At 33.8% G+C, this 26,861-nt stretch overlaps 1 protein-coding gene across 2 annotated transcripts in view; it reads right to left on the bottom strand.

Moving 5' to 3' along the window:
- Positions 1-1,259: 1,259 nt before the first annotated feature.
- Positions 1,260-26,861, bottom strand: part of MAGT1 (magnesium transporter 1) — a 42,023-nt gene continuing 16,421 nt past the window's right edge. Inside the window, exons 4-10 of one of the 2 annotated variants that reach the window (XM_006218907.2) lie at positions 14,897-15,037; positions 14,009-14,149; positions 13,403-13,492; positions 12,692-12,755; positions 7,001-7,075; positions 4,571-4,661; positions 1,260-3,306 (exon numbers count right to left, since the gene is read on the bottom strand). In XM_006218907.2, the coding sequence (XP_006218969.1) occupies positions 3,291-3,306; positions 4,571-4,661; positions 7,001-7,075; positions 12,692-12,755; positions 13,403-13,492; positions 14,009-14,149; positions 14,897-15,037 (618 nt within the window). In that variant the 3' untranslated portion in view covers positions 1,260-3,290. The remainder of the gene's footprint in view (positions 3,307-4,570; positions 4,662-7,000; positions 7,076-12,691; positions 12,756-13,402; positions 13,493-14,008; positions 14,150-14,896; positions 15,038-26,861) is intronic. The other variant, XM_072955853.1, reaches the window with a different exon arrangement.

The following is a 26,861-nucleotide window of genomic DNA, read 5'->3' on the forward strand; positions in this document are numbered from 1 at the left end:
CTTTGTCTCCCCACCTAAATTCTACTTTCACAGATTAAACGGAGTCAATTGAAACTCCTCTCCTCTTCTAAAGCCTGCTTCAGTCCCACTGGGGAAATGCTTCTCTAATTAGAACCCTTCTTCCAGCAATCTAAATGTCGGGAAGCAATCAAGGTGGACTGACTACAGTTTCCATTTCTCCAGGGAGTAATTTGCATCCTGAAGTGAAACCTAATTCATAGGAAATGTGCAGCGCCACAGGAAACCTGTAGGCATTTCCTTGGAGTAATCTTCAGTAAATTGCTTCATGTCTCTACAGCAGGTTTTCTCTAGCAGTCAAAATGAAGGGACTGATTAAGTGGTATCTACAGTCCCTTTGGCTTTGACTTTCTCTAATATTGGCAAACTATTACAGCTTTTGATCTCATCCTTGCTGATAATTGGGCAGAACCCCACTTAAATCAAGATGTGATATTAACATATTGGCTTCAAATGTATTCTTTCTAAAAAATATTTCAATGTATATTATTAAATGATTTTCAGCTATAATGGTCTCCACAAGTATTTCCCAGCTTCTTGAGATAACTGACTACAAAATATCCTACATTTCAATTGATTTAATTCAACACCAAACCTGAATGTCACAAATAATACCTATCCAAAATTTGAATATATCTTTAATATTTTGCATCATAGAACAATAGGGCTGGAAGGAACACTGAGGTGACTTAATCCAATGCATTCATATTAGAATAAAGAAATAAATAGGTCCAGAGGGGTTCATATGGCTTACCTGTGGTTCCATAGCTAGGGAGGAACTAAGTAAGGAATAAAAGTTGTTTAAAAGCCAGATCTCTTTAATTCTTGTCCTGTGTTGCTGCTCCTTGTTTGCAAATGTACTGCTGTCCAGTATTATATAACTTGATAATCTGTCTGGGTAACTGTTTCACATCAATTAGTACCAAAAGGGAATTAACTAATCACAGTGTTCACTGACTAGGACAAAATGAAGACCAACCATTGAAAAGAGCCATTCATCTACTTATCTTGGCTGTTTTGACTAATCTAATGGGTGACAACATTAATGAAGGATAATGTATGGAATTGTGGAAGAATGTATCTCAATACAGAAATAGTTCAGTAAATTGTCCTATCAAATTCACTGTTATTACGACAATAAGAAATTGAATTATAATTTCAAAATGGAATATCCTAATATTGAAATTCTAGTTTAGTGTTTTACATTCAATTCTCTTTAGATATTAACCAAAAACTCAGAATTTAGATTATAAAAGTTTATTGATATGATCAAAAAGCAAACAGCCAGACATTTGGTTATCTTTGCCACTACACTGTGCCATTTTTGAATAGCATTTTAATGCATAACAAATAATATTTAAACCATTACTAGAAAAGTAAATTAAGAGTCTACTTAAGGCACTTCAGATGAAAGCTAATTTCAACATTTCCACAAAAGTAACACTATTCTAACTATAGTAAATCTGCTTTCTACAGACTTTAGCCAGAATGCAACTTCTCTCCTTACAGAGAAAGGGAGACAAAACAAATACAAAAAACTGACATTCTTTTGATGCTTATGGCAAATTATCTGGGACTATATAGATTACATGGCAGTAATATTCCCCTGGTCAGTCTGTACAAATCAGGGCATATTCATACAGGTCTCATAAGAATCACAGCATAAATTTATTTGGCCTGAGACAAGTATAACAGCAGACACGGAATCCAGAATCACACAATTTACAGGTGAGTTAACAAAAACGAGCTCCATTAGAGTAAAAAGGTGAACTATATTCCCTCAGCCACCAAATCTACTAACAAAAACAAAAACCCCACATAAAACATTTCTTCTTAGGCAATTATATCCATCTCTTTCTTCAAAATTCTATTATATAAGACTTCTAGACCACATGGGAGAGTTATTAAATTGTAAATAGTATCAGGCAGTCACAGTATTATTTTAATGTAATACTTCTAAGATTTCCTTAAAATTTTGTTCACAATCAGAATTCTCATATTTCCATAACTGGTATTTCAGGATACTCTTCATAACTATGGGGCAGGTTATAGCTAGATCTAATGATAACCATTTCTGTTCATTCTTCACAGAAATTTGGTTAGCACATATGGTTATTTTCACTGACAGAAAAGACAAAAACTCAAACAAAACCACTTCAAATGATCACTTTGTTTCTCCACTTAAAGTGAGAAAATGAAGGCTAAAATAACAGCAAAAAACAGAATAGCTTTCAAGAACCATTTACTTTCTATTCATAGGCAACAACTTAATATTTCATGATTAAATTATTTTCCCAATCTAGGGGAGTCCTTTTCCTTAACACAAGGGTTACAGAAATATGTTTTAATTGTAGTACAGAAATCAACTTAACCAGATGAACCTATCTTTTTCTCTTACGTACGAATGAAAGAAGTGACAATCTCTAATTTGCAGAAACATTTTAGACCATTTTTAATTTACACTAATTTTAGTGCTAAGCTACATTTTTATTAGAGAGGGGGCCACCTTAAATAAAAGTAAACTAGGGAGACAGAATGAACCTGAAATTGTTCCAAATGAAAGGTAGTTAACACTATTCATGCAGAAGTTATAATCCTGTACTCAGAGATACTTCTTAATGTTTACAGCTACCAAGAAGCATAGTTTCCACAGTATTTCAGGAGGAAAGATGGGGGAAGAGGAGGACTGGCTAGTCTTTCTTCCTAAAGACTAGATGTGTACTCTGAAGAATGGTGTTCCATTTTCAGAAGACCACATAGCACATATGATTTCTTTCCCAAAAGGAAAGATGTGGAAAGTATACACACCCATGCAAAGATGGAAAAGCTAAGAATGGATTCCTGATGCTATTATCTGTAACAGGCATATGCAGGAACATCTGGTCACGACTTTTTCCCTCACCTTTGGATAAGATAACAAAAAAATCAGATTGCCAAAAGTTAATAACTAAAGCAGTTCTGAACTTTGTTCTAATTAAAATGAAGTAGTAGTTTTAAAATTTTTATAAAATATTTAATTCAACTAAATTAAATTTTCCATAAAGTTTACCGGGAAGGGAAGGTTAAGAGAATTGTATTCAAATACTTCATGATTTTGACAGAAAATTGCTTGTTAAGGCACTATATACATCTTCTTTGGTTGAATGATTAACTATATTAATCACTTAAAAAAAGAGGTAATACAAAATACACAAATTGCATCCTTTTCACACGCACATTTCTCATTTTTCAATTGCCATTACTCCAGTGTCTACATATCTCTGGAATCCTTTTTAACTCATCAGAAAGCTGAAACAAAAACATACATCAATCTATTAGTCTCTGAAAGAAAAGTAGTGTTTACTTCTAATGAATATGTTGATTTTTAACAGATCAAAGAATGTTTGGGTACATGTATACTAAACTTTGAGCACCAATAACAAAAAGTGTGAAATACTGAGATATTGAGGTAGTCTTAGGAGAAAAGGAAACAGACATGACTTCAAGTTAAAGTATCTCCTGAAGAGAGACACTAATTAATAATTGAATCAACCATGGTGATAAAATAAGTAAGCAGTCCCAGCAAGATTACTCCTGCATTCTAGTTAGCATTTTATAGAAGATAAATTATTTTAAAATGTACATGCACAGAAGAATAAAAGCATAAAGCTGGAAGATTATAAGTCAAGGATAAAAGTTCGAGTAGGTTTTGGTCTTTAAGTTTACTGGGAAGAAATGCAAAAGAAGATTAATTTAAGTTGTTCATTGATCAAAATACATTTAGGAATGTTACCTATAATGAACCAACCAGGGAGTTGCTCAAAACTATCTAATAAAAATAATATGAAGAATGAATTTGTGTCTCAAAAATATCACTTGATATACTTTACTTTTAGTGTTCATAGTCCTTTATACAACAGGACAATGCTGTATTAAAAGAATAGGAATTATAGTAAATGGCACTCAGATTATAAAACTATCTTGTAACATTCCCATTATATACAGGTACATTTCTCTTGGCTATTAAGAGAGTAAAACCTAGAACTTATAACCAGGAGAGTAATTACTTCCCTGAGCCTTAGAGATCTCTATGAACATTTCAAGCCAATTAGACCTTCTTAAACATTCTTCTTATTATACATTCTACAAACTGGATTCTAATCAAGTGTTCTGTTTATGCCATCTAAAGAACCTGAAAGTATAAGTTAAAAGTTAAAAAAAATTAAAGAATAATTTTGTCCTCAAGAAGATGTAAAGTATGCAGACAATGAACTGTGTGAGTAGACACTGTATAAAATGTTCTAATCATTACGTGTTCGATGGATTTCTAGGTTAAATTAGGTGATGTCAGAATACCCCTGAATGATATCCCTGAGAACAGAAATCACATACTATTGCTCACTGTATCATAATTATCTTAATTTCTACATGTGACATACCTATATTAAAGCCTATCTCTTTGCTTTAGAAGCTAGAATACTTTGGAGGTAAAGTGAAAAAATATTATAAAGCAACATGAATTCCAATCATTGTAAGAATAGCTAATCACTATATAAATGAAAAATAATCATACCTATATGGATATCCATGATATTTAGATCTGAAAATAGAGAGCATCCAGCTGAAGAATAATACAACGAGTCCAATACCAGCTACACACATTACTATAGAAAAATAAAAAGAGAGTAAAATGAGCATGTTAAGCATAATAGTCAGAGCATAAATTTTAGGCTACACTTCCAATAGTGAAAAGCAAGGGCTATAATTTACTGGTAAATCTCAACTTTGTAACAAAATTCATCCCCATTCTTATATCTTCAGGAGTCTACCTTCTCCTTTAATTTGCTCCATTACAATACAACAGTTCCATTTACATACTTGTGCAGTTTAATTGAAATACTGAATTTCATTAAAGCTGTCACAGTCAAGAATTTAGAAACACTGTTTTACTACTGACAAGAAAATCACTCTCACTAAACTTCTTTTAAAGCCTTAATATGGCCTTACTATATTATTAATAATAAATACTGACCTAAAGACATCTGATATCATTGTGACAGCTTCACTTGAAACTACTTTATTCATGTACAGGTAATTACACTGCTTGTATGAAGAACTCCTTCAATATGGATTCCTCATTTGAATAATGAGGGGGAAAAACCCTGATTCTTAGCCCTAAATTCACAGTTCTCTCCATTAATCCCATATGCTCTTGTTTAGCATAGCAGTTAACAACTTTAATTCTAGATGCTGATCCTGCAATGCTCAAGTATGATTCCCATAAATTGAGGTTCTTTGAGTCTCTGGACTAAGACTGGGTAAGGAGCACAGAGGTAGGGGAGTGGGAAAGCATGTGTGCTACAACAGTGGAAGCTCCAGGGAAACATTTATTGGCCAATACTAAAAATGACTTTAGTTTTGTTATACTTGGAGAATAATGGTTTTTCCTTTTTAAATCTTCACACAATATCATTAGGGGCTAAAATGTAAACATCAAACGTACTTTTTATGAGTATTAACACATGCTCATTGTAGAAGCCTTTTTTTCCCCTAATCAAATGCACACATACATGTATATACACAGTTTCACTCTGAATATATGTTTGTATTCTACTTTTTCCAAATACCTAAAAGTGCTTAGGGGAGTTCCTGGCACATAATAAGTGCCGAAGAAATATTTATTATTATTATTTGTGATTATTTCATTAGTTTATAATCTTAGAAGATTAAATCGTGACTATTTTAATATATGTCAGCAAAATGTTTTACAATTTAAATTCATGCCAGCAGTATAAGACCCAGATGACCTTTCCCCAATAATGAATACTGAAATAGGTAATTTTTCAAAAGCCAGGAAATGAAAGGATGCATACTGACTGGATAAAAAAATTGATACATTAGTTCCATTTTTCTAATATGTAAAAATTAATTTTTATTCAGCAAAATAAGTATCTCCCAAATTTAAAATCCAATGTCATCATTTTTTTTCTAGAAGGAAGAGTGAATAGATGTATCAAGTTAGGTTAATTTTGATGACATTTAACTTTTTAACCATAAAAGGGAAACTCTGACTTAAACTGATTTCATGTTAAATAAATTAAATTACATTTTTAGCATTTCTTTGTAACAGATACCAGTGTGTGAATATCCTAATATATAAAAAGTCCATGCAAACAAATAGGGAAAGGAATAAGACTCTAATACGTAAGTATCAAAAGACAAAAAGACATTTCACAAAAGGGAAAACACAAACAGCTAATAAACACCTAAGAAAGTATTCAACTTCACTAAACACCAAATACGCAGAAAATGACATTTCCTCCTTATGTGATTAGCAAGTATACACACACACATTTTTAGTGAGGTTATCTAATGTTGATAAAGTTACAGTGAAACAAGCATTCTGAAATACCACTGGTAAGAGTCTAAATTATTAAAACATTTGAGGGGGAGGGAAGAATTTGGCATCATTGGCTTCAAACAGCAAGATAATTGAAAACATACACTGGACCACAAAGTCATTCTACTTTAAGGAATTAATATGAAATGAAGATAAACGTAATATACACCATAATAGTCACTAAATAAATATTATTATAATGAAAGCTAGAAAAAATTAAACATTTAACAGAATCAGAATGGTTAAGTAAATTACAGAATAGAGTATAAATTAAAAATCACATATAGGAAAAAGTGAAATATTTTAACTCCAATTAAAGGGGGGTATAAAATTTAAAATGTTATACATACAGCTGAAAAGATGTTTTAACAAATGGAAAGAACTATATTACAACATTAAAATATTAGCTTTTCAATAGTGGAATAATGGGTAGCTCTCCCTCCAAATGTTTCATTCTCCTCCATTTTCTACAATGAGCACATTTTACTTTCATAATAATAAAGAAGTAAGATAACATAACTATGGGGGGAAGTGATTAAGCGGACACTTTTTTTCTGTATTAAAGGCAAAAATTGCTACATTATGGCATATGATTAGACTTACTCTTTCGCTTTCCAATATCCATGTCAGACGTAGCAGCTTCACATAAAAGCACCATCCCTAAGGTAACCCCACCATCTTAGAAAATTGTTTAAGGAGAAATTCACACAGATAAAAAGGACATACAACTTTAATATTCCTAGAATAATATAGGATGAATAAATATATAAACTTCCAACTCTTTTTTTTAAATTTTTTTTGGGGGGAGGTAATTAGGTTTACTTATTTATTTTAATGGAGGTACTAGGGATTGAACCCAGGACCTCATGCATGCCAAGCACACACTCTACCACTGAGCTATACCCTCCCCCTAAGTCTTCAACTCCTAATTACAAAAAAATTGTAACTAAATAAGTAATCTTGTATCTATAGAGTAAGACAATTAATTACTATGAAGATAAAAAAATATTATGGTTGGAAAATTACTTAATTTGCACAAATAAAAACTGGTATTTTAAACAAATGTCCCACTATAACTAATAGATGAAGTATGAATTTTCCTCTAGAATTGAAATAACCTTCTGGAATATTCTTCCAACTATTGCTCCAATCTCTTACATATTTTAAAAAAGTTAAATAGCCATTTTGAATTATTTCAACTACCCTCCAAAAAAGAACACATTTGAAGTGTATACCATTTATAGAGAAAAGCAAATAATTTTTATTTAAAAAAAAACTTCTTAAATATTTTCCAGAATTTCAACAATTAACCTTTAAAGCACAAATTATTACTAACCTACCTAAATTGTCTTATTCTAATGAAAAATAAAATCCCACATTCTATGACCTCACTTTTATTCAGTTTAATATAGAAGCTACATAAATACAAAATAGACCTACTCATGCAAATAGGTAACACATGGCATGGTTGAACAGTAAAATAAGAAAAATCAAATTTTAAAGCAAACAGAATGCGTTGTAGTAGAAAAGAGAGATTCACCCTGCTGTTTGGGGAATACAAACAGCAGTTTAAAATGCTCATAATTAATTATGTACATCCACATTGTATGCTACCACATGTGGGCAAGCAGAAAGAGAAAAATAGGTGTTCAGATAAGGCCTGAATTTATAATTGGCTCTAAATCTGTCTATTCATCCCTTCACTATGATCTTACACTTCTCTTCAATAGCCTCTTGTTGGGGATGATACCCATTCATGTTTTTTGTTGCTTAACATAGTCATCTTCTCCAGTGATTACTTTTTCTTACTAGTGTTCTTTATACGCAGGTATGTATAAAGATTGATCATGTCTATAGGCTTTGGTTATATGGTACTCCAATGGTTGAGAGTTTTGTTTTTAAATGGTTTGTTTCTGTACATATGTATATATTTGTTTTTGTATATATGTTTGTATATATGTTTGTTTTTGTCTATATGTTTTTTTCTTTGAAGGTGCTTTCCATCTTACAGTATACCACCAAAGTCTTTGTGTCCTGTTGTTCTCATGATGCACTTCAATATGTAGTGTTTCATTTCATTTACAGATGCTTTAAACTTTTACTAACGCTGCTTATTATATGGCAGACACAATCAGTTGAGGTTACAAAGTTAGAGGAAATATAGGCCATTCCTTGGACAAGTTTACACTATAGTGGGGGATACAAACAATAAAATAAATAATAAATAATAAATAATTACCTAATCATGATTACAGGTTACCCTGAGAGAACTGAATAGAAAGTAGAGGAGGTGCTATTCCATAAGATACAAGAACTAGGCTATTTAATGAGCTAGTAGGTTTGGGGTTCAAGATGGCGGAGTAGTAAGATGTAGAGTGCACCTCCCCCAACAAACACATCAAAAATACATCTACATGTGGAAAAATTTTCATGGAAAACTAACTGGAGACTGGCAGAAGAACTGTTATACAACCAAAACTGCAAGAAAGATTTCCACATAACTAGGTAGGATGGGGAAAAAAGGTGTAGGGTCAGGACGTGCACCCCTGGGAGGGATCTGTAAAGAAGAGACGGTCCACATGGGTGGACTGTCACCCTGGGGAGTGAGCAGGTCGAGCCACAGTATGGGCATCCCAGTCCTGGGGTGCTGCGCAGACAAGCCTCCTTGCCTGCTGGGAAATCCGCTGAGACAGAAGGGCTGCGGAAGCCTAGACTCCACTTGCAAGCAACGCGCATGATAGCTTGCTGACAATCAGGGAGGAGAGAGCTGGTGGCTGCCGCCTAGCCACAAATCCAAATTTGAAGGGGTGAACGCCCTGGCTGTGTCCACTCCACACCACAACTTGGTGTGAGATCTGAGCAAAGACTGTCTAGCTATGCATAGACAGAAAGGGGTGCCTGGGGTGGCACCACAAGAACACACAGTGGCTAAGTGCTTAATCTTGGGCAGACAGGCCCTGGGAGAAGACTGCCACAGAGGCAACCTAGATCATAGGTGGCAACATGGCTACCTCATTTCCTGTTGCCACAATGCCCCAACCCTCAGCCCCAGCCTACTACACACCACAGCTTTGCACTAGATCTGGGACAAACAACAAAGGGACGCAACCTTGTGCTGCTTCTGGATGGAACTGCAGACACTTACACAGATGGTGCACAGGGAGGGCCTCTATGACACACAGGCCTCACCTGCTTCAGCAATCACTTCCTCTGGGGCAGGGTATGCACTCAAGGGCAATGAACCCTGATTGCATCTCACCCTGAGGGCTTCTACTCCAACAAGTGGGAGCAGACACTACCCCTGACAGGGCAGTGACAGCCCTGGAACAGAGCAGAAGCCCCACCTTGTATGCAGCACAGGCTCTAGATACTCCAACACCAACCACATCATGTATCAAGAGGATAAGGACCCCTGAGAAAAGATATAGCTGGCATCCATACCAAAACCACCTTCGCAACAAAAACACTGGATATACACAGTCTACACAGGGATGTTCCCACATAAAAACAGCCCTTCAAGACCATAGTAGATAACTGTTTCTCCTAAATTCAGAGAGACAGAGACAGTTATGTAAAATAAAAAGGCAGAGGAACTACTCCCAATTAAAAGAACAAGAGAAATCCCCTGAAACAACAAATAATGAAACAGAACTCACCAGTCTACTAGACTTTGAGTTCAAAAAGGTGGTAATAAAAATGATAACTGAATTAAGAAAGATTATTGATAGAAATGCCAATCATTATAACAAGGAACTAGATAAAGAGAGGATTCTAAAGACAGCAAGAGAAAAACAAAGAGTCACTTACAAGGGAACCTCCATAAAGCTACTAGCTGATTTCTCTGCAGAAACTTTGCAGGCCAGAAGAGAGTGGCATGATATATTCAAAGTCCTGTAAGAGAAAACCCTGAAAACTAGGATACTCTACCTAGCAAGATTATTGTTTAGAATAGAGAAGATAAAGAATTTCTCAAACAAGTGAAAACTAAAAGCAATACTAAACTTACCCTAAAAGAAATATTGAAGGGTCTTCTTTAAATAGAAAAAAAAGCAAAATCTATAGGAAAGGGAAAATCACAATAGGAAAGGCAAATATATAAAAGGATTTAAGATCAGTTAAATAAGCCAGTATAAATTTAAAAAACAATTTAAAAATTGTAAAAGTGAGTATAACTACAATAAACAGTAAAAGGCTAAGCATGAAGATGTAAAACAGGACATCAAAATCAAGAAATGTAGGGGAGGGGAGTATATACATATATACAAATATGTATATATATATATATATATATATATATGAATCTACATATAAAATAGAAAACAGACTCCCAGACATAGAAAACAAAATTATAGTTATGAAAGGGGAGAGGAGGGAGGGACAAATTAGGGATATGAGATTAACAGATACAAACTAGTATATGTAACATAGATAAATAACAAGGATTTACTGTACAGCACAGGGAATTATATTCAGTATCTTGTAATAACCTATGATGGAATATAATCTTAAAAAAAACCCCAAATCACTATGCCGTACACCTGAAACTAACACAATATTGTAAATCAAATATACTTCAATTACAAAAAAAAATAAAAGAGCTAGTAGAATAAAGTACAGTATATATGACATGACAAAGACATTTGCATAAAATGAAGCAAGATTAAAGAATTGTGGGAAAATGTTTTAGTTACTGTGATTATTATTGCTCAAGCTATAGTTAAACAATTTTTTTGCCTATTGAATTAGCACTTAAAAAAATGAGAATATATAACAATGGTTAGGACTTGCCAGTGACATCAGGGCACATATATATTTCTGGCAGCAAATCTCCTTACACTTTTTAAGCAAAAGCCTTTTGGAAATCAATTTGTGTGAAATATGAAGAACAACAGAGTCATACACTTTGTTTCAAACTTCACTTCTGGGAATTTGGAGATATGCCAATTATTTTTATATGCAAGAAAACATTCTTTGTAATATTAACCAATAGAATAATTGAATTATGATATATTCATTATATAAACATTGATAATGATGACTATTTTTCCTTTTCCTTGCCTATATTTTCTTATTTCTCTGTAATTCTCATACACTTTTGTAACAATAAAGGCCATACATGATATATTAAATACTTATAATACATTAAGAAACCAAATTGTATGCAAAGTATATCTATAACAACAAAAAATAGAACTCCTCTAAGTCATTTAGATGATGGGATGACAAGGCAGAGCAAATGACATTACCATTAAGTCACTGGGCAGATTCTCTAATAGCCTGGGCTACAACTGATTCCCATATGTCAATGTCAGGACCCCTTGGCTGAGAAGCACATCTCTAGGAACATTACATTTGTTCACTTTGTCGATTTGTTCCACAAAGTCACTGCTTATGTATTCAGGTAGGTAAACTGTGTTTAGTAATACTAAGAAATTTAGACTCTGCCTATCTGGTATCACTGTTACCTATCCTTGCAGCTTATAGAAGCATCAATTTTCAGATGTGAAAAAGTAAAAATCTGCCCTGTCATTCAAGAGGATGGGACAACACATATATAAAGTAGCTACATAGTTCACAGGAAATAATATTTCTCCCTAGGGCACGCTGCAGCTGTAAAATGTCAAAATAACCCCTGTCTTTGAGCAACTACTGTTTTCTTACTCAATGAAGAACACTGTTCCTTAAAATCATAGGCTGATTCAAATTATATCAGTAAGAAGAAAACATTCCATTCTTGCCTGGAGGATCTAAGTCATTCAATTTACAAGTACAGTTTCCAAGTATCCTAAATTTACAATCAAAGTACAGAGCTTCAAAAAAGGAGTTTCTGAAGGCAAAAATCCCACATTTAGCTGAATACTGTAGTTTCCAGGAAACAGAAACCTGGGTCCACTTGATAGTCCAGACCTGATGCTGACCGCTTTATACTTAGCATGGCTTTGCTTTGAGCTCAACAAAACATTGCTTCATTTATATTTCATCTAAGCTCCACCTTTCCTCAAACCTGTAACAACTCTATCTTTCCTAAGGTAAGATGTTCCATGGTTCCTCTGATGTGTAGTTTCTCTTGTAGCAATGATCTAATAAACTTGGCTTTATCAGACTGCAGGTTTGTCCCTGGTGGTCTTTAGCTGATTGGGCAAAGACAGATGACACAGTAATATGATTCCAAAGATGTTACGACTTGCATTAATAAGAGAGCAGCCTCAACTAAATGCTGCAGAGACAATACTAGGATGTGAGAAAATAGGCAAATTAAAACACAGTCCCAAGAACTTATTATAAGGAGGATACTAAACAGAAGGACAATGTGTGTTTCAGCAACAAACTGGGCTTGGCTGCTTCCATGGATATAATTCTAGGGGGGGGAAAAAGAGAAAATTTAATCTTTAAATATACATTAAATTTTAGTATTTTAATCCTAAAGTGGGCTATTTTCAAACACTATGAAATTATTAATTTAGCCAATGTATATAAGCACTGGATCTGTGGCATTCATCAATAAATAAGTTTGACTAAAATGAAAGCCATTTCTGTGTTATTTATTATTTGTACTTATATTTGTACTTATTCACTGTACTTATACTATGTTTTCAACAACAGAATATATGAGAAAACTAGTATTTCAGTGTACAAGGCCATGAAGTACAATAATATAAACTCCATGAAAACAGCGACTATGTTTTTCTTATCACTCTATCTAATAATACCTAGCACAGTGCCTAGAAACAGTAGATGCTCAAGTACTTGATCAATTATTCTATTTAGGTGAAGGCCAACTTTTATTGTTAGCCAGCTTACTTAAAGGAACTCATGAAATGGGATAAGGAATTTCCCACTTTTAAGAGTACTACACAGTCTTTTCAGCAATTGAAGCTCATTAACACAGAGATTGAAAAGTCAAAACTAAATCTAGTTCATTTATGTGCTGGCACTGATCCACAGGATAATAATCATTAAGATTAACTTTGGTATACAATGGAAAGAAATCCTGGACTTCCTTACCACATGTCCTGTGTGGGGATTCTTATGAGCATATGGTGGTCCTCTTATATGGTTCCACATTTGACCAGATGTCATAGCAAGCACAAAACACTAGGAAACAAAAAGTAATGAAATACTCATATAACACCATGTAGCTGTTCCCACCTTGTTAGACTAACATGTATATGAAAAGTGCATCCTCTCAAGTAATATATGAAGAAAAATTTTTTTCAGATAAATGATTTCTTGATTAAGGCTTCTATTTCACCACAAGGATCAGAAGAATTAATACTATTTACTTTGAAAGGAAAACACTATTTTAAAATTGCAAATAAGCTGACGTAAGTTTAAAATTGAATATTGAAAAGGCTTTTAGAAGAATATATTCAAGAGAACTAGAGATTTTCATAGGGGTGATAGTCTCTCTGGTTGAAAAAACCTGGGTACAATCAGTTGCTTCAAGCTCTGGACGTCCTAAAGCCATAATGGAGGAATCACACTGATTTTAAGGCATAAAATAAATACATACAAAAATTGTTTCCCACAGATAAGAATAAACAAAATACCACCTAACAATATCATATTAAGAATTTTATTCAAACGATTTTCATTCTAAAATTCACTCACCAGAGCTGCAAAAGCCCATCCAGTTTTATTGAAGAGAAATTCCATATTGCTTCTTCGAAGATACACAAGTCCACCAATAACAGCCAAAAGCAATCCCAACATAAGGGGTCCAGCATAATTTGGGGGTCTAATTACTCTAATCTAATGGAAAATAGACAAAAACATTTTAAAGCATGAAATTTACTCATTAATTATATAGGTCAAAATAGTTTGAAATAAAAACAATCAAAATTAGTGTGGTTATTTTCAAGAAAAATTACACTTTTTCTTTTCATCCTAATGAAAATAGTCTACAGTGTATTCTAAAATGGGATGGATACAATATTCTCTTTATGCACAACCTAACATCTTTTAGATTAAGAAGTATTTGCCGAGTACAACTATAAAGTCCATGGACTTAAAAATGTCAAAAGAGTGGTTTCCATGCTGAATTGGGTAGGGGTGAGTATAGCTCAGTGGTAGAGCACATACCTAGCATGCAACTGATCCTGGGTTCAATCCTCAGTACCTCCATTTAAAAAACATGTGTACTTAGCGGGAAGGCAGAGATAAAGTGGTAGAGTGCATGCTAAGCACTCTAAGGTCCTGGGTTCAATCTCCAGTACCTCCTCTAAGAATAAATAAATAAACTGAATTACCTTACTCCACTAAACAAACTGATAAACAAACAAACAAACAAACAAATGTGTACTCACTCCATGCTGAATTAATAGAGGATGTTTTGTAACTTCACTCTTTCATCAGGATGATTCTGTTAAATGTTATTCATGAAGAGTGTGACAAACTACTACCACCTCAGTGATATGGGGACAAGATCAATTAGGACCTCCCAGAAAGATTCAAAGTGGATAATGGCAAAGTAACTTTCTGCAAAGCAAGGAAACTTACATTGACATCAGTTCTGTCAGCAATCCACCGGGCAATCTGCTCAGCTGAAAAACCACGCACCTGCAACTCATATGTATCACCTCTTTTGGGTTTTCCTTTTGCAGGAAAGTTGATGAAAGTTGGAGCTGAATTCATGTTTAGCTGAATAAAAAGTATTCCATGAAAATATAAATTACCAAGGAAATAATCTTAGTGGCAAATATTATCTGGAAATTTAGGCATTTTACAAAGATGAGGAAGCCTAGGTTTAGGTATGTTAAGTGATTTGCCAAAGGAAAGTCAAGTGATGGAGCCAGGATTCAAACCCAAGGCTACTTGTGCCCTTAACTAGTACACTTTACTGACCAAGTATAAATTTCTAGCTAAAAAAAATCTACATTTTACTCCTTTAGAACGGAAAATTTCCCATACCACAGTCACTTTAATCTGCTCACATATTTGCAAAGAATACAATTATAAGAACTAAAAGTGTCTTATGCAACTTACGTAAGCTCCAAATAGAGCACATTCTCTCTCTCTCTTTTTTGTTTTTGGCAGGGGGAGGTAAGTAGGTTTACTTACTTATTTTTAGAGGAGGTGCTGGGGATTGAACCCCGAGCCTCACACGTGATAAGCATGTGCTCTACTGCTTGAGCTACACCCTCCCCCTAGAGCACATTCTCAATTTGGAGAAAAGAAAGATCAGGATAAGATAGTGCTCTACTGTAGTGAAAACCAATACAAAATGGTACCAATATGCAGAAATAGTCCATTCTAAAATGTTCATAAATGTTTACTGATAAGCACCACATTTCTCTGTTCTCTGTCATGAGATCACGGTATGCTTAAGATAACACCAGAATTGCTAAGGTAAAGAATCTACAAGCTACTCATCTGCATTATATCTTTCTTTATGTGATAATAATTATACTTGTGGAAAATAGAAAGTCTAAGTCCAGGAAAAAGATGTTGACCAACAGATGTAAGCATTTAGGTCCCCTCAGAGGGTAATCCTTTAATGGAGATTGGCTTGTATAAGACAATTGTAACTTAAAGACATCAACCAATAAAATAACCCAACTCCCTTGCTTCAATTCTATATTCACAGTAACCCTTCTAACAGTAAATTTTTAGACTTTCCCATAAGGAGAGAGGGTATACTGATTAGTGGATATGATTACTCTGGACTCCTTAGCAGTAAAATATCTTAAATCAGTGAATCAACAGATTAGCTCTTGGGCTACAAATGTCCATGGATTTTTATAGTTTGGTGAGTGTGCACAAAGTCTCCAGAGCTAGATAAATTCTGGCTACACCGTTAAAAATTCAATTTGAGTTTGCAAAACCAAGAGCCAGATCCTGGATAGTGTTCACTCCACCAAACTACTGCCCAAATTTTAGGACAAATTCTTAAATATCTGTTTAGCTATACAGTAGTTCCCCCTTGTCCATAGCTTTGTTTTCCATAGTTTCAGTTACCCATGGTCAACTGCAGTCTGAAAATACTAAATGGAAAATTCCAGAAATAAACAATTCAAAAATTCTACATTGCATGCCACTCTGAGCAGTGTGATGAAATTTCTCACTATCCCACCCAGTATGTGAATCATCCTTTTGTCCAGCGTATCCCACCCAGTAGTCACTTAGCCTTCTCAGTTATCAGATCGACTGCTGTGGTATCATAGTGCTTATGGTCAAGTAACCCTTATTTTACTTAATAATGGCCCAGAAACACAAGAGTAGTAATGCTGGCAATTCAGATATGCCACAGAGAAGCCACAATGTATTTCCTTTAAGTGAACAGATGAAAGTTCTCAACTTAATAAAAAAAAATCATATGCTGAGGTTGCTAAGATCTATGGTAAGAATGAATCTTCATGAAATCTTGAAAAAGAAAAAAGAAATTCATGCTAATTTTGCTGTCCCACCTCAATTGAAAAAAATGGCCACAGTACATGGTAAGTGCTTAGCTAAGATAGAAAAGATAAATTCGTACAGTATTTTGAGACAGAGACTATATTCATATAACTTTTATTACAGTATATTGTTTTAATTGTTCTATTTTATATTGGTTATTGTTATTACTCTATTACTGTGCCTAATTTATAAATTAAACTTTATCATAGGTAAGTATATATGTATGTATAGGAAAAAATATAGTTACATACAGGGTTCAGTACTATCTGCAGTTTCAGGGTCTTAGAACATATCCCCTGTGGATAAGGGGGGAACTATTGTAACACCTTTGGATTTAAAACACATACATATGTCTAAGAGAACTTGGTAATATATGAAATCCATTTCCCTTATGAAATTAAAAACACATTATAGGGTTATAAGGACCAACTCCAGTCCTTCTGGCAGCCACTATTATCATTTCTGGAACTTTCTGAATTTATTCATAAAACATGTATGTACCAACAGAAAATATATAATACTGCTTTGTGTCTGCTTTATTTTAACACAAATGGTATCAAATTAACTGTAATATTCTGCAATTTACTTTTTATATTCAATCATGTTTGAGAGATTTATCCATGATAGTACATATGTATCAACCTCACTCTCATAGTTCATTAATTATGCTACTGTTGGTATTTTAAGACTTTTCCCCTTTTTTCCAATTAAAAATGATGTAATAAACAGCCATGTACATATCTCTCTCTATATATGTGAGTATTTTTTAAGAAATGGAATAGTTAGTTCATAGGGCAGAAATATTTTAAATTAAATTGATAGAGCCAACTTGCCTTCAAAAGTGGCTGTACCAATTTACACTTCCCAGCAATGTAAGAAGGTATCTGTTTTCCCATATTCTAGGCAAAAGTTGATCTAATGGGGAAATATTGTATATCACCATTATTGTAATTTGTATTTCCATGATTACTAGTATAACATCTTATACCAAATCAGATCATTAAAAATACCTTGTAGGCTAAAGACAAAATCAACAGAGTGAAAAAGCAATCAATGGAATGGGAGAGAATATATGCAAATCATATATCTGATAAGAGGCTAATATCCAGAATATATAAAGAACTCCAACAACTAAAAAGAAAACTGATTAAAAACTGGACAAAGTATATGGACAGACATTTTTCAAAAAAGATACACAAATGGACAACAAGCACATGAAAAGACGCTCTACATCACTATCATTAAAGAATTACAAATCAAAACCACAATGAGACACCATACCACACTCATTAGGATAGCTACTATCAAAAAAACAAAAAATAACATAAAATGGTACAGCTGCTATGGAAAGCAATATGGAGATCCAAAAAAATAAAAATAAAAATAGAACTACCATATGATCCAGGAATTCTACTTCTGGGTATAAATCTAGAACAATTGAAAGCAGGGTCTTGAAGAGATATTTGTGCACCTATGTTGATAGCACTTATTAAAAATTCTAATCTGTGGTTTTTTCCAGGGCTTTTTTAAAAAATTGAAGTACAGTTAATTTATAATATTGTATTAGTTTCAGGTGTACAGCAAAGTGATTTTGTTATACATATATATGTATATATCTATATACTTTTTTCCAATTCTTTTCTATTATAATTTATTACAAGATATTGAATATAATTCCCTGAGCTATACAGTAAATCCTTGTTGTTTATCTATATTATACATAGTATTGTGCATCTGTTAGTCATATACTACCAATTTATCTCTCCCCTCCTTCCCCTTTGGTAACCATAAGATTGTTTTCTATGTCTCTAAGTCTGTTTCTGTTTTGTAAATAAGTTCATCTGTACTATTTTTCAGATTCCACATATAAGTGATATCATATAATATTTGTCTTTCTCTGTCTGATTTATTTCACTTAGTATGACAATCTCTAGGTCTATCAATGTTGCTGCAAATGACATTATTTCATTCTTCTTTATGGCTGAGTAATATTCCATTGTGTGTGTATGTGCATATTTGTGTGTGGGTGTTCCATCTTCTTTATTAATTCATCTGTTGATCGACACTTAGGTTGCTTCCATGTCTTGGATATTGTAAACAGTACTGCTATGAACATTGAGGTGCGTGTATCTTTTTAAATTAGAACTTTCATCTTTTTTGGAATATGGCCAGGAATGGGATTGCTGGATCATACGGCAACTCTATTTTTAGTTTCTTAGGGAACCTCCACACTGCTTTCAACAGCATTACTGACAATAGCCAAAAGGTGAAAGCAACCCAAGCATCTAACAACAGATAAATGGATAAATAAAGTGTAGTATATGCATACAATGCAACATTATTCAGCCTTAAAAAGGAAGGAAATTTTGATGCATGCCAAAACATGGATAAACTTTGAGAACATTATGCTAAGTGAAATAAGCCAGTCACAAAAAGACAAATACTGCATGATTCCACTTATATGAGGTACCTACAGTAGTCAAATTCTTAGAGACAGAAAGTAAAATGTTACCAAGGGCTGGGGGAACAGGAGATAGGGAGTTATTTAATATGTAAAGAGTTTCAGTTTTACTAGACAAAGAATTCTGGAGATTGGTTGTACAACAATGTGAATGTACTAAACACTACTGAACTATAAATTTAAGAATGGTTAAGATAGTACATTTTATTTTGTATATATTTTATCACAATTAAAATTTAAAAAAATCCTTTAAGCTTTGAAACTCCTTAGATGTTAAAGAGCCAAAACAAGACATACTGTTTTTGGTAGGTGTCACTCTTCATCCATGCTTAGATTTGTATATTGTGGCATGACACTGTTGTTTGGACAGAGGTTTGAATTTCTTCCACAGATGGACATACTTACTATCCTTATACCACTAACTCTAAATATAGCACTAAAATGGACATTCATATTAAAATGTCTTTGATGTAGGGGAAAGTTGGTTTTGTACCTTTACAAATCACTAACAGAAATTCTTTATGTGTATCTTGTTAAAATAAATGGAATTATAATTTTTAATTTCCAAAACAACCCCAGCTTCAATAGTAGAGAATGAGAAAGCAATTTCTTAAACTCTGGAGATTATTTCCTTTGGTCTAAAAAAGCCTAAATGCACTAATCTTTTAGGTTGAAGCATGTTCTATGAATATATTGATTTTGATTTATGAAGCTGTGTGAGACTGGAATATGACTAGTACAATGACATACTGTAAAATGGGAATGTTAAGCCATTTGTTTGACATTACTGAATATGCATTATGTGCTGAGCACGAGTAGCTATAGGATGTTGGTTCTGCCTTTAAGTAACTGTATTTTAAGAGGGACTGTCAAACAACTCTAGGGCTAATTCTACTATAAGATGGAATGTGGATACATGTATAAAAGAAATATAAGAAAAGCAATACAACAACACAAGAAAAGGGATGACTCACATTTCATCTGGGGAATTTGAAAAGGCTTCGGGGGAGTATCTGGAATGAGGCCTATAAGGTAAATAGAACTTTGAAAGTGGAGAGAAAGGGAGCAAGGGAGAAAAGATGCTTCATGTTGTAGGAAACAATCAACAATGCTGAAATAAAATAGTGCATGACATAATATAATTATGGGAAAGGGTGGTTGTTTGGAGTAAAGAGGGCATGAAGTGAGGAGGACTAAGGTATTTTGGCTTTAGTCTGTGTACCACTATTTCCAAAAGTATGTTCCATAAAATCTAACTAAAATGATTCACTAAGTGGTCCAATATTTTGGAAAATTCTGCATATTACAGTTCACTATTAGAATGGATGGTATAACACATATCAGCATGTTAAAATCTATGAGAAGTCTTGGGTTGGGAGACCATTCTCCATAGGTTTCTCATGTTTACGCACATTTTGCAATCAGAGGCACTGACTGCCTTTGTTCTGGATGATGTTCTCAAGAATGTTTGTATAGCCTTAGAAGATAGAAATAGAGTCTCCCTTCAAAGCAAACGGCATGAATGCTTACTACCCTTTATAGAAGATTTGAGCTCCCAAAGCTTAGAATTACTTTTCCATAATGGAATCCACTGGTTTTCTTTGTAGTGTCCTATGATAAGTGGGGCTTGGAGAACTGGTACAAGAAAGTGCTGATACTTTGGATACTGTTGTTGTTTTGAGTAATAAAGTCCTTTAACTTCAATCCAGGAGTGTCATGTCTTCTGCCAGCATCTATGGAATTGTGGCAGACTCTAACTTGTTAGCTTGCAAGTAGAATAAAACTTTAAGACCCTTCATATGTCTTGATACTCTGAAGTAAACAATAAAATTTAATTTTGTTTAAATTGTTTCCCAAATGTAATTTCCCTCAAGTATTCTTTTTTTGTATATGTACATTTTTATTGAAGTATAGTCAGTTTACAATGTTGTGTCAATTTTTGGTGTGCAGCATATTGCTTCAGCCATACATGTGCATATATTCATTTTCATTTTCTCTTTCACAAGTTACTATAAGATATTGAATATAGTTCCCTGTGCTATACAGTATAAACTTGTTGTTTATCTATTGTATATGTATTAGTTACTATCTGCAATCTCAAACTCCCAATTTATACCTTCCCACCCCCTTCCTGTACCCCTAGTAACCATAAGTTTGTTTTCTAAGTCTGTGAGTCTTTCTGTTTTGTAAATAAGTTCGTTTGTCTTTTTTTTTTAAGATTCCACATGTAAGTGATACCATATGGTATTTTTCTTTCTCTTTCTGGCTTACTTCACTTAGAATTAGAATCTCTAGGTCCATCCATGTTGCTGCAAATAGCATTATTTTATTATCTTTTATGGCTGAGTAGTATTCCATGTTATAAATATACCACAGCTTCTTTATCCAGTCATCTGTCGATGGACATTTAGGTTGTTTCCATGTCTTGGCTATTATAAATAGTGCTGCTATGAACATTGGGGTGCTTGTATCTTTTTGAATTAAGGTTCCCTCTGGATATATGCCCAGGAGTGGGATTGCTGGATCATATGGTAAGTCTATTTTTAGTCTTTTGAGGAATCTCCATACTCTTTTCCATAACTGGCTGCACCAGCGTAGGAGGGTTCCCGTTTCCCCACAGCCTCTCCAGCATTTATTGTTTGTTGACTTCTGAATCATGGCCACTTTGACTGGTGTGAGGTGATACCTCTTTGTAGTTTTGATTTGAATTTCTCTGATAATTAGCGATACTGAGCGGTTTTTCATGTGCCTACTGGCCATTTGTATGTCTTCATTGGAGAATTGCTTGTTTAGGTCTTCTGCACATTTTTGGATTGGGCTGTTTGTTTTTACCTCAACTTTTCTTATTAATACCCTCTAGAAAAAAACATCTAAGAACTGTTATGGTAGGCAATATGGAGAAAGTATTATATGGATGGTAAGTCAACCAGTTAAATGTAAAGGATGATGGATGTTGTAGAAGAGGAATGACAAAGAAGTGTCACTAATGATACAGAACACAAGAGTACCAGGTTTGGGTGGAAGTGGGAGAGACAGGAGTTTCATTTGGGACACAAAGAATTTTTGGATTGGGAAGTCATTCATGTAAAGGTATACAACAAAAAGGTATACCCAAATCTTTCCTTTTATGTTTTATACAATTATTGAGTAAAACATGTCCAACTGTATGAGTTAGACACATTTATAAACAGACAAAATTGAATCTATGTCCTTGAATCTACTAATTGCATCTATATCCTCTTATACGCAAAGGGAAAGAAGTAGTACAGAGGCTGAAGTTAAAAATACAGTGGAAAGCTATGATTTCTGGGTCTCCATGTCAGGAGCTTAGAAGTCATCACACCATCGTAACAAGTAAAAAGATGAACAAACTGAAAAATAGACTACTTTCCTGGAATTCTCTAGGAAAGAGGAGGACACAGGGCAAATGACTGCCCCCTAAATTGGTGAGACAGACAGGCAAATAAAAGGAGTCACAGCTTATCTGAGCAGAGACCCACAAGTAGAAATTGTGTCAGGAACCTCTGCCAGAGTAGGAAAACCTGACCTATAACTGACCAATTACTAGATGCTCAGTGTGTACAACTCAAAGAGTTAAAAACTCCAGAAGCAGAGTCATGGTGAGGGGTTAGGGACTGAAAAATAAGATTTACCTCCAGGAGCTTGACTAGGTTCCCACAGTAAATACTAGAGAAAAATCCCCTCATGCTACCTTCAGGGTGAGGGGAAAAGAAACTACTTTTTAAACACCTCAGAGAACCCTGTTCTTAACAAAGCCTGACCTCAAAGGAATCTAATTAACCAGAGCTTAACCTGATGCAGTGTTATCAGAGTCTAACTGACCTGGAAGAAGGAAAATACCGAACTCTAGTTCACTCCACCCATCCTGTCCTCTAAGAAGGAAGAAATAAAAACTGAGAAACTTTTGTGAAGCTCACAGTCCAGAGGCATAGGCTCATTAAAAGACTGAGATCTAATTACAGGACTATAGAATATTCCCCTCTGCTCACACCTCATACCATATTACTAAAGGCCATTTTACAGCAGTTCCTTTTACCCAGTACATCATATCTGGCTATGAAGAAAAAAATATAAGGCATAGCAAAAGTAAAAAGAAAATACAATTTAAAGACACAGAGCAAGTTATCAGAACCAGAATTGGCAGGGATGTTGGAATTAACACTCAAGGAATGAAAAAAACCTAATTAATATATTAATATCTCTAATGGATAAAGTAGACAGCATGCAAAAACAGATGGGTAATGTAAGCAGAGAGATGGAAATCTCAGGAAATTACCAAAAAGAAATGCCAGAGATGAAAAACACTGTAACAGAAATGAAGAATGCCTTTCATGGGCATATTAGTACACTGGACATGGCTGAAGAATCTCTGAGCTAGAAGTCTATCAATAGAATCCTTGAAAATTGAAAAGCAAAAGAACAAAGACTGAAAAAAAAAACCAGAACAGTAAATCCAAGGACTGCGGGCCAATTACAAAGGTGTAATATCACATAATGGGAATACCAGCAGAAGAAAGAGAAGGAACAGAAGAAATATTCAAAACAGTAATGACTGATAATTTCCTCAAAGTAGTATCAGACTCCAAATCACAGAATGAGGAAGCTCTAAGAACATCAAGCAGGATAAATGCCAATAAAATTACGTCCAGGCATATAATTTTTAAACTCAAAGATAAATCAAAGATAAAGAAAAAACTCTGAAAGAAGCCAGAGGAATAAAACACCTCACCCATAGAGGAAGAGAGACAAGAATTACATCCAACTTCCCTTCAGAAATCATGCAAAGAAGAAGAGAATGGAGTAAAATATTTGAAGTGTTGAGAGAAAAAAACACCATCAACTTAGACAGTTCTGTACCATGTGAAATTATTCTTCAAGAGTGAAGAAGAAATAAAGACTTTCTCAGACAAACAAAAATCAAGGGAATTTCTTTCAAGATATGTTAAAGAAAATAAGACAGGTTAGAAACCTGGAACTACATAAAATAAGGGAGGGAAAGATGAGGGAATAAGTTAAGGTAAAATCAATCTTTTGTTTTTCTTATTTGTAATTAATTTATCAAATAACAGTTTGTTCAAACTAATACCAGCAATGTATTCAACTGTGTGTATGTGTGTGTGTGCGCACTTATAAATAAGTGAAATGAATGACAGAAATGATACGTGGGACAGAAAGTGGGGGTTAAGATTATCTTGTTATTACAAGGTATTCACACTACCCGTGAAGTGGTATAGTGTTATGTGAAAGCGGACTTTGATTAGCAAAATGTGTATTGTCAATTCTAGGGCAATCCTTAAAAAAAGCAAAAAAAAAAAAAGAAAAGAAAAAGTATAAGCAATACGCCAAGAAAGAAGAGAAAATGGAATCATATAAAATGCAGAATTAAAACCATAAAAGGTAGAAAAAGATTGGAAGACAAAAATAGGAACAAGGAATAAGGGCAACAAACAGAAAACAGTAATGAATATGGTAGATGGTAATTCAACCATAACAATAATCAACTTGGGGAACTATATTCAATATCTTATAGTAACTTATGGTTAAAAAGAATATGAAAATTAATATATGTGTGTTCCTATATGACAAGTATTGTGCTTACACCAGAGATTGATACAACATTGTAAACTGACTATACTTCAATAAAAATATATTTTAAAAAAACAATGATCAACTTGAACATCAATAGTCTAAATGGACCAATTAAAAGACATAAATTGTTAGAGTGGTTCAAAAAACAAGACCCAAGTATACGTTGTCTTCAAGAAACCTACACGATATATAAAGACACATATAGATTAAAAGTAAATATATGGAGGAAAATATACCATGCAAACACTAATCAAAAGAAAGCAGGATTAGTTATATTAACTTCAGACAGAGCAGACTTCAAAACAATGAATGTTATCAGGAATAAAAAAGAGTATCAGGGATGACAGAGGGGTCAATTCTCCAAGAAGACATAACAGTCCTTATTTAGCAAGTATGTGCCTCACAACACAGTGTCAAACTATGTGAGGCAAAAAATAATAGAACTGCAAGAATCAGATGAATCTACTATCATAGTTGGAGACTTCAACACCCCTCTTCAATACCCAATGGACAGATCCAGCAGGCAAAAAATCAGTAAGGATACAGTTGAACACAACACCACCATCAATCGACTGGATATAATTGACATCTATAGACTACTTCATCCAAAATGGCAAAATACACATTCATCAAGATAGATCATATTGTAGGCCATAAAACACACCATAAAAACACACAAATTTAAAGAATAGAAATCATACAATGTCTGCCCTCAGATCACAATGGAATTAAACTAGAAATCAGTAACAGAAAGATGACCAGAAAATTCCAAAATACATGGGAATTAAACAGCACAATTCTAATTAACACATGGGTCAAAGAAGAAATCTCAAGAAAAAAAGTATTTTGAACTAAATGAAAATGGAAACAGAACTTATCCAAATCTGTGGGATACAGCAAAAGCAATGGTTACAGGGAAATTTGTAACACTGAATGCATATAGGAGAAAAAAAATCTAAACTCAGTAATCTAAGTTTCTACCTTAGGAAACCAACAAAAGAACAAATTAAATCCAAAGTTAGTAAAAGAAGAGAAATAATAAAAATTAGAGCAGAGATCAATGAAACTGAAAACAGAAAATCTATAGAGAAAAATCAATGAAACCAAAAGAAAACCAAATATTCTTTGAAAATATCAATAAAATAAATAAGCCTCTAGCCATGCTAACTAAGAAACAAAGAGAGAAGACACAAATTACTAGTGTCAGAAATGAAAGACTGATACGACACCGTAAACTGACTATACTCCAATTCAAAAAAAAAAAAAAAAGAAATGGAAGAGGGGATATCACTACAGATCCTATGGACATTAAAAGGATACTTAATAAAAAAAACTATGAACAACTGTATGCCCCAAATTTGATAACTTAGATGAAATGGACCAATTCTTTGATAGATACAATTTGCCAAAACTCACACAAGAAGAAACAGACAATCTGAATAGGACTATATCTATTAAAGGATTTGAATCAATAAGAATAATCTTGTAAAACAGAAAGCCCTATTTTCAGGTGAATTCATTGGTGAATTCTACCTAACATATATGGAAAAAATCATACCAATCTTTATACTCTCTTCCAGAGGATAAAGCAGAGGGAACATTTCCACCTCATTCTATGAGGCCAGCATTATCCTAATACCAAAGACATTATAAGAAAACTACAGGTCAGTATCTTTCATGAACATATAGATGCAAGAATCCTAAACAGAATATTAGCAAATCAAATCAACAATGTATAAAAAGAATTATACACCATGACCAAGCAGGATTTATTCCAAGTATGTAAGGCTGGTCCAACATTCAAAAATCAATTAATGTAATCTATCACAACATGCTAAAAAATCACATGATCCTATCAATAGATGCAGGAAAAGCATTAGACAAAATTCAAACCTATTCATGATAAAAACTCTCAGTAAACTAGGAGTAATGGGGAACTTCCTCAACTTGATAAAGGATATCTACAAAAGTTCTAGAGCTAACACCATACTTAATAGT

The sequence above is a fragment of the Vicugna pacos genome, chromosome X, assembly GCF_048564905.1.
Source record: "Vicugna pacos chromosome X, VicPac4, whole genome shotgun sequence".
Classification (NCBI taxonomy): domain Eukaryota; kingdom Metazoa; phylum Chordata; class Mammalia; order Artiodactyla; family Camelidae; genus Vicugna; species Vicugna pacos.